Raw genomic sequence first — 14,163 nt, 5'->3', positions numbered from 1 at the left:
CACAAACCTAAGGGTAGATTCTTCCAATGTAGTTGTTCACTTTTTATATTGTAACAAAGCATTTCTATCCTGAGTAGTGGACCATTCACTTGCTCTAAGTATATCTGGTTGTCTATATCCCCGGTCTTTAAATCTATGGTAAAGATCTAATCTGGCTTGTTCAAAATCTTGTTCTGATGAGCTGATGCATTTAATATGCATAAATTGAGATTTTGGTATATTTCGGATGGTGTGGTGCGGATGCATACTTGACGCATGGAGCAGAGTGTTGTACTATGGATATTTCCAATAGGTCTTGGTATTCAGGATATGATCTTCATTCCTATATACTGTGACATCCAGAAAATCAATGGTATCATGATTTCATGTTACGGTAAACTCAATGCCCCATATATTTCCATTCAAATACTCCACAAATTCCTGTAAGTACGCCCGATCTGCCCACCACACCATCCAGCAATCATCCAAATATCTGCGCCAGATGTCAATCTCCACCATATACAGATTATGGAGGGGATCATAGATCATGCATTCCTCAAAAAAGGCCATGAATAGGTCTGCATATATGGGAGCAAAAGATGTTCCCATGGCAGTACCCTGTAGTTGCCAGTAGCACTCTCTGTGGAAATAAAAAACATTTTTATTAAGTACGTGTTCTGCCATGCATACCAATAATGTATTAAATCCAGGTGGATACAATGCCGAATGTTCGAGCCAATACTGTAAAGCCTGTAGTCCAGCCCAATGAGGTATGCTTGTGTATAAAGATTTCAAATCCAGTGTACACATTTGCCACCCTGGCTCCAATTGTGTATCCTGTATAATTTGAAGGAAGTGAGTAGTGCCTCGTAATCTGGCTCTAACTGAAGTAAGTAAGGGTTTCAAATAGTGTGTAAGAAAAGCTGATAGAGGTTCAGTTAAGGAACTCATGCCGGACACAATGGGTCTCCCCGGAGGTTTGGAAAGGGATTTGTGAATCTTGGGAAGAAGGTAAAGTATTTGTTTTTGGGAGTCCGTAACAGTTAGATGTTTCACAGTACTCTTAGTAATAATACCGTCCTCTTCCGCTTGGTTTAAAAAGGTGTCGATTTCCTTCTTAAATACAGCAGTAGGATCAATGGACATATACATATAACATCGGGTATTGGCAAGTTGTCCCCTGCCCTCATTCAGATAGTATCCCATATTCATAACCACTACTGCACCTCCTTTATCAGCTGGCAGAATAACAATGTTATGATTGTTCCTTAATTCATCCATAGCAACCTTTTCAGATGGGGATATATTTTGACCCACAATACATGATTCCCTATGTGGGAAGTGTAGGTCCCTGAGTACCGACTGAAGGAATATGGACACATGTTTGTTCATGGTGGGTTGGAATTCAGATTTATGAAATCTGAATTCCTCAGATCTTTGAGAGGTTTTATCTGTAAAAAATAACTTCAGATTAAGGTTACGACAAAAAGATATCACATCATTAACTATATTGTATTCATCAGAAAAGAAACCAGGTATAAAACCAAGGCCTTTATTAAGTAGTTGTTCTTGTTCATTTGTAAGTGTTACATCTGATAAATTCAACACATTTTGATAACTATTTTCAGTTATTTTAGAAGTGTCTGTATCAACCCTTCCACAGAATTTGTTCTTATACCCATATTTGTGTTTGCGGCCTCCCCGCCGCCTTTTTCCATGTCTAAAGGGTGTGAGGTATTGGATTTCTTATGTCTGGACGATTCACGATAACTGCTATTATCGTTGTCCGTATAGGAGGATTCTTCCTCTGAAGTGCTAATGAAAGACCTATCATTGGTCTTAAGAATTGATCTGGGTTTCTTTCTAGGCCTATTGTTTGCTGTCCCCCGAACGGAAGAGGAAGGTATTATTACTAAGAGTACTGTGAAACATCTAACTATTACGGACCCCCCAAAACAAATACTTTACCTTCTTCCCAAGATTCACAAATCCCTTTCCAAACCTCCGGGGAAACCCATTGTGTCCGGCATGGGTTCCTTAACTGAACCTCTATCAGCTTTTCTTACACACTATTTGAAACCTTTGCTTACTTCAGTTAGAGCCAGATTACGGGACACTACTCACTTCCTTCAAATTATATATGATACACAATTGGAGCCAGGGTGGCTAATGTGTACACTGGATGTGAAATCTTTATACACAAGCATACCTCATTGGGCTGGACTACAGGCTTTACAGTATTGGCTCGAACATTCGGCATTGTATCCACCTGGATTTAATAAATTACTGGTACGCACGGCAGAACACGTACTTAATAAAAATGTTTTTTATTTCCACGGAGAGTGCTATTGGCATCTACAGGGTACTGCCATGGGAGCATCTTTTGCTCCCATATATGCAGACCTATTCATGGCCTTTTTTGAGGAATGTATGATCTATGATCCCCTCCATAATCTGTATATGGTGAAGATTGACATCTGGCGCAGATATTTGGATGATTGCTGGATGGTGTGGTGGGCAGATCGGGCATACTTACAGGAATTTGTGGAGTATTTGAATGGAAATATATGGGGCATTGAGTTTACCGTAACATCAAATCATGATACCATTGATTTTCTGGATGTCACAGTATACAGGAATGAAGATCATACCCTGAATACCAAGACCTATCGGAAATATCCACAGTACAACACTCTGCTCCATGCGTCAAGTATGCATCCGCACCACACCATCCGAAATATACCAAAATCTCAATTTATGCGTATTAAATGCATCAGCTCATCAGAACAAGATTTTGAATAAGCCAGATTAGATCTTTACCATAGATTTAAAGACCGGGGATATAGAGAATCAGGTATACTTAGAGCAAGTGAATGGTCCACTACTCAGGATAGAAATGCTTTGTTACAATATAAAAAGCAAACAACTACATTGGAAGAATCTACCCTTAGGTTTGTGACTACATATGGACGGAATCACAATGTTATCAGGAATATATTGAACACCCATTGGAATATACTCTTGGCCAATGAGGAATTAAGGAAACTTTTAGGTCCTAAATGTATGTTTTCATTTAGGCATGGAAAAACTTTAGGTGGTCTTTTTTCTCATTACAAGCATAAGGAGAGTGGAGGCGCAATATATCAGCAAATGACTATGACTGGAGACAAACGTTTGGGCACTTTCCCATGTGGTCATTGTGGTTCATGCTCACATGTAAGCAAACTGAAAGAATTTGCCAGTGCTAACACTAATAGAGTGTACAACTCTAGGGTGTTTGGGAACTGTAGTAGTAGTTGGATCATTTACTTAGTCACTTGCCAATGCTCAGCTTTTTATGTGGGCCAGACCTCTCGCTCACTCAGAATCAGAATGACTGAACACAAAAGTGACATCCAAAACAAAAAAGAAACCAATGCCCTATACGGACATACTATTAAACATACCAATGCTAATTTTATGTTTATGACCATAGATAAAATCACAGGGGACAGAAGTAACCAACAGGGTTGGCATACCATCCTAAACCATAAAGAGAAATATTGGATCATTAACCTTGGGGGCTTTTTCCCCAGGTCTTAATGATCATTTGTAAAAAGTCCTAAGATGGTATGTATATTTGGAAAACCCACCAGCTATTAGTAGCTGTGGGTTAATCTTCTTCGGAGGCCTAAATATGCTCATAATCAGCTTAATAGGTATGTGTATATCTTAATATTATGGAGCATGTTTTTTGATTTATTATTGAATATACCAGGGTACTCCACTGGGTATGTAGGAATTCTATACTGTATAATACTGGAGAATCAGATAGGACTTTTGTCCTTTCAAATTTCATGTTCACATATGATATACCTTCTACATACATACACATATATTAACAAATGTTCTGTATTTAACTTATATTACATATAAGAATTCTCATACATCAAAGTATTTTACTTATGAGCAAAGCATTGTATAAGGCATATAGGATATGCTGTCCAGGTAGAGTTACACATGGCAGATATGATGCATTTCAGATTATTATTCTTTTATACACAATTGGATATATGTGTTTTTTAAACTTCATTATTGTTTCACTATCACATGGGAATTTTGTTTTATCATTGTCAGTGCATTCAGTAATATGGTTGAGCCTAATTTTATGTTTGAAACTTAACAATGTACTCTAACCATTATGTTGGGCTGTACCATGTTTTCCATTGGTTGGGGATATGTATAAATAATCACCACCCTCAACAGAGGGAAACTTTACCCACTGATGAAGGCTTGATAGCCGAAACTGGTTTGGAGATATTCACAATAAGAATATTGAATAAATATTATATTTGATTTTCATTTAAGACTTCAGTATCTTTGTATTGCAAATTGCTGGCCGTTGGTGTTTAGAAAAGCAAAAGGGACATCCGACTTTAAACAGTGTCAGGACTCTGTGGCAGAAAGATGCCCAACTCTGATGTGTGTCCTGTTTGGGTGCCCCTCACTTGGACATAACTTGTCAGGTCTTTAGTACCTTTAATTTAGCAGAGAGGCGCAATAAGCTTATCTTAAAAGGCTTGTTAAAATGTCCCTTCAGTGAAGCCCTGTCTAAGGCTGACACTTCAAAATCTCCTAAGCCGGATGTTAAGAAAAGAAGCCACTCTGTGTTGTCTTCTCCTTCGGCACATGAAACAAAGTCCCAAAAGCCACAGGTTCTGACGGTATCTTCAGAACCGAAAGCCAAAGTACTGCAAATGAGAATATCATTGCTTTCGGCACCGAATCTGACTTACTCAACATCAGTGCCGTTGGTTATTGAACTGACTCAAACCTCTTCATCACCAACCACCGCTTTGGCACTGACAACCTCTTCGGCACCGAGAATAGTTTCTGCACCGCTACCACTTTCCTCTCATTTGGTTCCAGCTTCCCCTTCCGCACAGCAGACTATGGTGCCAAAAGTCAATTCAGTAATAATTCCTAGGACTAGATATTCCCCTTTAGTAGACCCATTCTTGGGTCAACAACCAAGCCCTTTTCTGGATAGGGAATGTCAATCCGTTCTTCCAGGAGTTTGTCAGAATTGGATGTAGTCAGATTCTTGGAACAGATTTTGGCAGCCAGGAGTCTCCCTGCACCTTCACAAACCTCTCTCCCACCCGGAGCTGAGGCTTACTCTTCAAGGACTCCACCTGTTTATCCTCATTTGACCTCCCTTCAAGGTTTGCAGCCCCCCACTTTGACGCTGCCGGTGTCAGCTACCTTGGTGCCGATGGTGGACCTCACCTCAGTGGCAGAGTCAAATCTGTGGTTTTCATCTCCTTCAGATCCATTGCACACCTGGGACTGTGGTTTGGCTGTCGTTCTGAGATCCTTGAAATGGTTTTGGTTGTTTCCATGGTGCCATCTGCAGCTCTCGGAGCCATGGAAGTTTCGAGCCCTCTCTCAGTTCCTGCTCTGGGGTGGTGGCTCATTGGAGAGAGGTGTGATCCAGATTCTGAGGTTGTCTTTCTCTGTTTCAGACTGCCTTCCAGATTATGGAGAGAGCTTTGGCCCCAGCAGGCTCCCAGCTGGCTCCATCCTCTTCAGAGTGCCATATTTTCATTTCCTCTGGTTCGCAGCTGTGATAATCTGCTACGTGTAGACAGTGGGCAAAAGAGCTGCAAGCACTCCGGAGTGCTTCTCAGAACCTCCCCCTGAGGAGCAACCCCATAAGAGGACTTGCAAGAGGAAGCACCCAGATTCTCCAGAAGAATCAGTCACTGAAGATATTGATTACAATGATGGGGAAGGTTCCCCATGGTCACTCCCAGAAGATGTCTCCTTTGGAGACATCCTGGAAATACTAAAACAGAGGGGTGATTGGAAGCCCTCAAACCCATCCTCTGAGGAATCTGTGTCCTTGCAAGCTTTTTGTGCCCACGCATCAACTTCTTGGGTGACCCCACCTGCTGATGACCTAGTTAAGTTGATCGTTCAGCAAGTGTGGAAGGCTTCTGACTCCATAGAGCTTATTCCCCGGAGACCGGATAAGATTTTGTTAGCCTCAGAAGATCAGCCCCATTGGTCAAAGGGTCTAGCAGTGGATGCCGTGGTGGTGGCAGCGGTGGCCACCAAAAAGGAACTTGCCGAAGAGAGTTCAACTGTCCATCCTCCTAACCAAGAGTCCTGGACGATGGACAGATTTGAGAAACAGGTCTTTGCTTCATTGACCTTCGCTATTTGGTCTTGAACTTCTTGACACACTTTATTAGACTCCAAAGGGATCTGATAACTGAGCTTTCAGACTCCCTTGCAGGAGCAGTGTCTGATGAGGTTCGGGATAAAGTTGCCTCTCAGCTTGCCACCCTGGAGTTTATCGCAAATTTTCCCATGCGGCTTATTGCTCATACAGCTGAAGGGACTTCTAGAGCAATGGGTACAGGCATTGCTATTAGGCGTCACGCCTGGATGCACTTGTGTGACTTCACAGAACTCTTTAAGTCTTCCTTTATTAACGCAGTTGTTGATGGTACTTCCTGCTTGGCCCAAACGTTAGAGACACTAACCAGGTGTGAAAAAGATGGAAAAACCCTTTCTGCTGTGGACTTTCATTTTTCCTTTCCACAGTGTCTTTATTCCAGGAATCAAAGGAGTTGAAAAATATGGTTCAGGAAATCCCAGAGACAACCCCCACCCCATGGCAGAGGGGGTCCGCATTACCAGGGCTCCAGAGATTCCTTTCCTGGACAAACCCTATCAGCACTCCTGAACAGAGGCCCGATTGCTTACCTCTGGAGGTCGTCTGGAGATGGTTCTCTCTACACCATTCACCCTGGCTTACAATATCCTCAGATACCTGGGTGCAGAAAAAAATTACCAGCGGTTACTACATCCCCTTCAACCTTTTGTCAAAACCCCAAAAGCAAATCCCCAATTTTCCACTCAGAGGGATCTTGCAGCAGTAGAGATTCAAAAGCTGCTTCAAAAAAGTCATCCAAGTAGTCCCACCAGACGAAATAGGGTCTGGATGTTACTCAAGATTCTTTTTAGTGCCAAAAAAGACAGGGGACTGGAGACCAATGCTGGATCCCAGCCTACTGAACAAATTTGTGCAGCAGACAAAATTCTGGATGGTCACGGTTCAGTCTATCCTTCCCTTTTTGGAGGAAAACAATCTGATGTGTTCTATAGATCTTCAGGACACATATTACCACATAAAAATGAGCAAGTGCTCCAGAAGGTATCTCTGCTTTTGGCTAGGAGCCAGTCATTACCAATTCTGAGTTCGGTCTCATCACAGCCCCCAGGGTGTTCACCAAATGCATGGCAGTCGTAGCAGCTCATTTGAGACCACAAGGATTCCAGGTGTTTCTGTATCTAGACGATTGGCTCCTCACCTCCCCTTCCAGGCAACTGCTGCTTTACGCCATAAACTTCGTTCTACATCTTGCCGAAACACTAGGCATTTCAGTCAACAAGGAAAAGTCACAAATGATTCCCACGCAGGATCTGGAGTTCATCAGAGCAAGATTAAATACAGTCTTCTGTGTAGCCTCCTTTCCTCTCCACAGGCTGTTGAAACTAAGATAGCAAGTTCAAGTAATCATTTCTCAAAACAAAGTTCCTGCTCATCTGGTACTACAAGTTCTGAGAACCATGGCAGCAGTGATAATGTTAGTTCTCCTAGTGATGTATCACATGATACTGCTTCAGTGGCTCTTGGCATCACAATGGTCGATTCTTACACACCCAGTGTGCCATTCAGTCTTGATAGCAAATGCTGCAAAAAGGATTCATCTTGGTGGATAAAGACAGAAGAGAATCTGTGGGGTTGTACCTTTTCCCCCTCTCAACCTAAGGCCATAGTGACCACTGACGCTTCCCAGATAGGGTGAGGGCAGCATTTTCTGGGAAAGACTGTTCAAGGCACTTGGTCTCTGCAAGAGGCCAATTTACACATCAACATTCTAGAATTGAGGGCAGTGCTTTTAGCGTTGCAAGTATTCCAGTCTGTCCATCCTTCAGGGACAATTGCAATCCAATCGGACAACAAGTCCGTAGTCTGGTATGTCAACAAACAGGGGAAAACCAGGTCCTACCCACTATGTCGGGAAGCCCTAAGAATTTGACATTGGGCTATTGCTTCCATTCACTTCCTGATAGCAATGCATATCCCAGGGAACTCCAACAAACTAAGCAGATGTATCCTCCTGCCTCATGAGTGGTCTCTAAATCTCAGTGTAGCAACGGAGATCTTTCATCGATGGGGTCAGCCGTGCTGCGACCTGTTCGCCTCTCCCATAAACCACAAATGCAGCAGATACTTTGCCCTAATCCCCCTCACAGGGAGTTCCCGAGAGACGCACTTCTTCTCGATTGGCTCCCGGTACTTTTGTATGCCTTTCCCTCTATTCCAATAATCCCACAGTTTCTGAGGAAAGCCCAGTGGTTGAGAAGCAAAGTAATTCTCATTGAACCTTATTGACCCCATCAAGTCTGATTCCTCTTCCTTTGGCCTCACTTGCTTCACCGCCCATGGACTCTGGACCCAGCTCTGGACCTAATGTCTCACCCTCAGGGCTTGGTGCATCCCAATCTTCAAAATCTCAGGATGCCAGCTTGGTTTCTCCAATTCCAGTAAATTCCAGGCAGTCTAACTTGTCCTCTCCAGTACAAAAGATACTTCTGGCTTCCCATAAACCATCCACCAGGAAGCTTTACCTAAGCAAATGGACAAGATTTTCAGTTTGGGGGTATGCAAACTACATAGACCCTTTCTCAGTATCAGTCGATAAGGTCCAGGAATATTTAGCTATCTTATTTGAAATGGGGGCTTCAACATCCACAGTTAAGGTTCATTTAGCTGCCATTTCAAATTTTCGTAATGGTTTTGATGACCATTCCTTGATGTACCATTGTTTATGCAAAATTTTTCTTAAAAGGCACTCTGCATTTAAAACCTCCATTCAAAGACCCTGTAATGCCATGAGATTTGACCTTAGTCTTGCAGTGTCTAGTTCGACAGCCCTTTGAGCCAGCAGCTACTTGTGGCCTCATGTTTTTATCTTGTAAGACCCTCTTTGTAGTAGCTATCATGTTTGCTAGGAGAATTTCAGAGTTACAAGCTTTGTGTGTGATTCATCCCTACATAATTTTTCACAAAGAAAGAGCATCACTCAGAACCAATCCCACCTTCCTTCCCAAAGTGGTATCAGAGTCTAATATCAACCTGTCCATGGACTTACCAGTCTTCTTCCCAAATTTTGCAAACAAAGGAGAGTACTGTTTACACTTGTTGGACGTCCACAGACAGTAGCATTTTTACTTAGAATGAAATCTTCTAGAAAATCAGACCAGCTATTTCCATCCTTTTCAGGATCCAGATTGGGCAAACCTGTATCAAAGGTCACCTTGCAAAATGGCTTAGAGACTGCATTACCTTTATATACAATCAAAATAGACTCAAACTGCCAACTACAGTTAGAGCTCATTCTACAAAAGTTGTTTCCACTTCAGCAGTCTTTCATTCTAGGGCTTCTATGGAAGACATATGTGCAGCTGCAGCTTGGGCTATTCCACATACCTTTATCACTCATTACAAATTAGACATGGTCTCCAGGGGAAGAGCATCCTTTTGTGCTCAGGAATGTCCTTCCTTAGGGCCGCCTAGGAACTAAATTAGCTGGGGAATCTGTCCCATCAGTCAAGAATGAATGAATATTGACAACATCAGATAAGGAACTTATGGTCTTACCACAACGTTCCATTTGTGTTGAGCTTCATTTATTCTTGACATCCCACCCTCCTTCCCCCTCCAAAAGACTCCTGGATGTTCGGACCTAGTCCTGGGATGTTACAGGGTTCTACCTTAGACAGGGCTTCGGTATTTTCCTAACTGTTATGCAAACTTGATCTGAGGTAATGGAAAGAGAGGCATTGTGGGTAGAGCCTTAGTTTGAGAGTTTTTGGCTGGTACGAGCTATGTATAATGGCCAAGTCAGTTCTGATATGTTGAAACTGAACCCATAAGTCACGAGTGAATGAAGATCAACAACACAGATGGATCGTTATGGTAAGAACATAACTTCTTTTTACTTTTGATTGTCAAACCTTAGTGTAAAAGCATATTACTATCAGTGATGCATTTACATTTGGTTAAATTGTTTGTGTAATCAGACTCACTTCTGTATTACCTTTTACGTAGGTAAAAAATGGCATTTCAAGACTTCGAGATGGAGCAGAGGTTGTGCTGGGTCCTGAACCCTCTGTTGGCCTCTTAGAACCAGTTCCTCCTGAACAGCAGTTTGTAAACCAGAAGATGAGACCAGGATCAGGAGCACTTTCTGTCAAAGTAATACCTGATGGTCCTACTCGGGTTCTTCAGGTGAGTTAGTGCAGAACTGGATTTACAAATGGCTTGAAACTTTTTTTAAAAAGTCTTGCTTTTAGGTGATTGTATTTTGATGTTGTTGGTTGTCTGAATTTTAGCTGTTGCTGAGAGTAGCACCTACCATTGAGAATAGTGTAGTACTTTATTTAATGATTGCATGAAGCCCATTTACATTGGAGGCGTAGGAGATTGGCTCCAGGACAGATTGTTGTCATGCACTTGTGTTGAAATGGACATAGTACATTAAAAATACTGTAGTTACTGCTGTTATACAGATACCAGTACTGTACAGAGTAAAATGATGCATTATCAACATTGCAGAGCTGAGAATATTCATCACTCATTGTTAGTGTGGGTAACTTAAAATCTAGACAGAATTATAGAAGTCTACTGAATATTTCTGGATAGTTGCATATGCTGAAAGCCGTGCTATTGGTCATTGTTGCATTATCCACTCATTCTCTCTTGTTTTAAGCCCTTATTATTATTTGCATATTCTTTTTAGATTGCATTTAAGCTTAACAGAAATATTGTTGGAGAATTGCACATTATAGCCAGCATGTTCTGTTCCATACCAAAATGAAGATGAACTCAACAACTGGCAAGCAAACCAAAACAGTTTCATGTTCTATTTTATTACAATGAGTTTCCCCACAAGTGGACGAGGTAGAGTTCACTAAATTGAAATGGTGAAACAAGATGGACCCCTTCACAGTCTTTCGCAACTCACTTATGTTTCATCCATCCAGACTCAGGAGACATGTCTGACTTATAGAGTAACTCCATGAACAGCCTCCGCCATCTATGGAGTTTACTAGACAGAGGGGAAATGGAAGTAGATTACCATTCTTTCTTTCACATCACACAGACACTGTACTCACACCCAAGGGGAGACGTTATAGAGTTCTTAGTCAACCTAATGCATGTCTGTGGAGGTGGAAGGAAGTTAGAGTATCTGGAGAAAACACAAATTGACACAGGGAGGAGTTGCATACTCTATACAGAAGGAAACCCAGCTGAGAATCGAGCCACAGAGTCTCTTGCTATGAGGCAGCAGTGCTAACCACTATGCCACCCGATGGTGGTTAATATCAGGTAACAATTCAAGCTGTCAGTATTGGGCATATTAATGCCTTTGCACCTGAATCTTTACATGTTGTTAAGTTCTTTAACCTTTTAAAGAAGTAAAATTTTCCAGTTAAGCACAGAGTATAGCTGTAGTTCTGTTTCTATATCTCAGCCCTGTGTTTATGTGTATACATCCTCCAACAGTGTAATCTAATAGACTCAGGGATGGTATTTTTTACACTGTGCTTCTCTTGATCTGTGTAAAGAGGTTATTACCTGACATTGTACTGGTTTGAGGCAGTGGATGAACTGGTGCCATTTCTTTTGTCATGGGCTGCTTGCAGTCTTCCCAATTAGGAATACTTGTGGTCACTGACAGTCTCCCTTCTTTGGTATCATAGGATCATAGAAAGTTACTAGGCTATTGGCCCTGAGGCCCTTGCAAGCCTAGCCAAGAATTTAGCCCATGTTCCGACAACACCCGATGCCCCTGTCCAGCAGGGACACAGGTGGAATCCCAGGGGTGTATTTTCAGTTCCCCATCCAGTTATCCAGGTTGTGCTTAAAAAGGGTTAATGAGGTACTCTGTCTGATGTGGAGAGGGAGTCTATTCCACAGAAGAGGGAGGCTCTGGGTGGCAAATCTGTCCTGCCAACAAGCCCTATTGATGTCACAGACCAGGTTGAGGTCACGCATGTGGGTTACTTGAGTGAAGCTTGACATGTGGATATACAGCAGTCCCATCAAGGCGGGGTCTGAGATTGCTTTGTATGCCAGACAGAGGTCACCTCTGAGGAGTCTGTATGAGACTGAGTAGAGGGACAGGGCTTTTAGCCTATCTGTGTAGGGTAGATGTTTGAGGCCGTGGATCCTCCTGGTGAGGAACCTCTGTGGTCTCTTCAGCTGCTGCATGTGCTTTGGGAGATGCATGCCAAAAGGGGCATTGTACCCAATAATGGGTCTTATAAGGGAAGAATACAGGGATGTTATGACTTCCTTGTCCCTGGATGAGATACCCTTACTAATGAAGTGGGCCATGTAGAAAACTTTCCATACAACGGAGGCAACATGGTGGTCAAAAGGCAGTTTGCTATCAACCTGGGTGCCCAAGTCCCTCATGACTGATTGTGTGCTTAGGGCCTTGCTGTTAGTGTGATAATTTGTGAGATGTCACTCTCCCCAAAGGGGATGATGATGCACTTTTTGGCATTTAGTTTGAGGCTACGTTTCTGGCACCAGTCATTTGTTTGGGTGAGACCCTCTTGGAGAATGTCCACGTGATTAGGGGAATTGATGACAGTGCCAAGCTTGCAGTCATCTGTAAACTTGCTCAGCCATAGCCCACAGGTTTTGGCCTGCACCTCAGAAAAGTATATCCCAAACAACAGAGGCCCCAAGACTGATCCCTAGGGTACACTGCTAATTACGGGTCTACTGCTTGTGGTGGCTTCCCCTATTTTGACTGGGTAGGTTCTGTCATTGAGTTAGTTTGCTACCCATCTGATAACATATGGATTGATGCCTAAGTTGAGAGAGTTTATCTATTAGAATAGTATTGAAAGCTTTTGCCAGGTCAAAGTAGGCAGTGTGCACCATCTTCCACTCATCCATGCCTTTGGTGACTGAAATAAGTCGTCCTTTAGGGGCCACAAACACAGGGCAGGGCAGAAACATCATAAACATTCCGAATGTAGAGAGACATTACAACAATTAATGAGCAACAAATAAGTGAATGTCAGAATGTTTTGAATATTTCTTCATATTCTCTTACACCCACTGAAGTGGATTTGTTGAATAAAGGTCTCAATTTTGTCCCTGCATTCTTTGTGGCTGAAGATGTTTTTGCTGCTGACATTAGTGTTTTTGTTGGACCTTAAATTTAAAATTATTTTTTGGACAACATGATAATATTTCAGTTGATAAATCCTTTCATTTTCAGAAATCCAACTTTATGCCACCCACACAGCCAGTAGTCCAAGCATTTATGAATCAAGTACTCAAAAGATCTACATCTATATTATCGGGACATGGGACCCACATGACATAATCTCTAAAAGGATCAACAACAAGCTCTACAGGAACTTAAGTCTAACAAGAATATTGTCATTCTGCCAGCTGATAAAGGGGGTGCTACTGTTGTTATGGATTGGGTAAAATATGATATTGAAGCCCTTAGACAGTTAAACAACAGACGATACTACATGCCCATGCCATTGGATCCTATGAGTACATTTAAACAACAGACTGACACCTTTATTAATCTGGCGGTAGAGGAGGGGATTATATCCAAGACTGTTTCCAAACATGTAATGGCTTCTGATCCTCAGAAACAGTATCTTTATTTACCCAAAATCCACAAATCCATTTCTGACCCCTCCCGGTACACCAATTGTGTCTGGTCGTGGGTCCCTCACTGAACCACTGTCTGTATATCTAACACAGTACCTTCGCTCATTACTCAAATACGTTATAGCCCGTATCTAGGATATGACTGAGTTCCTCCAAATCATAGCTGACAGATTGAACCAGGGTGGTCTCTATGCACATTAGATGTGTCAGCCCTGTACACTAACATACCTCATTGGGCTGGGCTTTTAGCCATTGAACATTGGTTGACCATTTCTGAACTGTACCACCTGGTTTTAACACTTTTTTCATTGGACTAACTGAACATGTATTAACCAAAAATGTTTTTTATTACAAAGACAATTGTTTTTGGCAGATTCGTGGGATGGCTATGGGGGCATCTTTTGCCCCCATTT

At 42.1% G+C, this 14,163-nt stretch overlaps 1 protein-coding gene across 1 annotated transcript in view; it reads left to right on the top strand.

Moving 5' to 3' along the window:
* The window catches only part of VPS13D (vacuolar protein sorting 13 homolog D), a 3,321,573-nt gene that overhangs the window by 2,983,294 nt on the left and 324,116 nt on the right, over positions 1–14,163 (top strand). The window contains exon 58 of the mRNA XM_044060428.1: positions 10,148–10,327. Within this exon, the coding sequence (XP_043916363.1) occupies positions 10,148–10,327 (180 nt within the window). The remainder of the gene's footprint in view (positions 1–10,147; positions 10,328–14,163) is intronic.

Source organism: Protopterus annectens, chromosome 2.part0, assembly GCF_019279795.1.
Source record: "Protopterus annectens isolate FY-2018-M chromosome 2.part0, PAN1.0, whole genome shotgun sequence".
Classification (NCBI taxonomy): domain Eukaryota; kingdom Metazoa; phylum Chordata; order Ceratodontiformes; family Protopteridae; genus Protopterus; species Protopterus annectens.
This window is presented reverse-complemented; position numbering and strand designations above follow the sequence as displayed.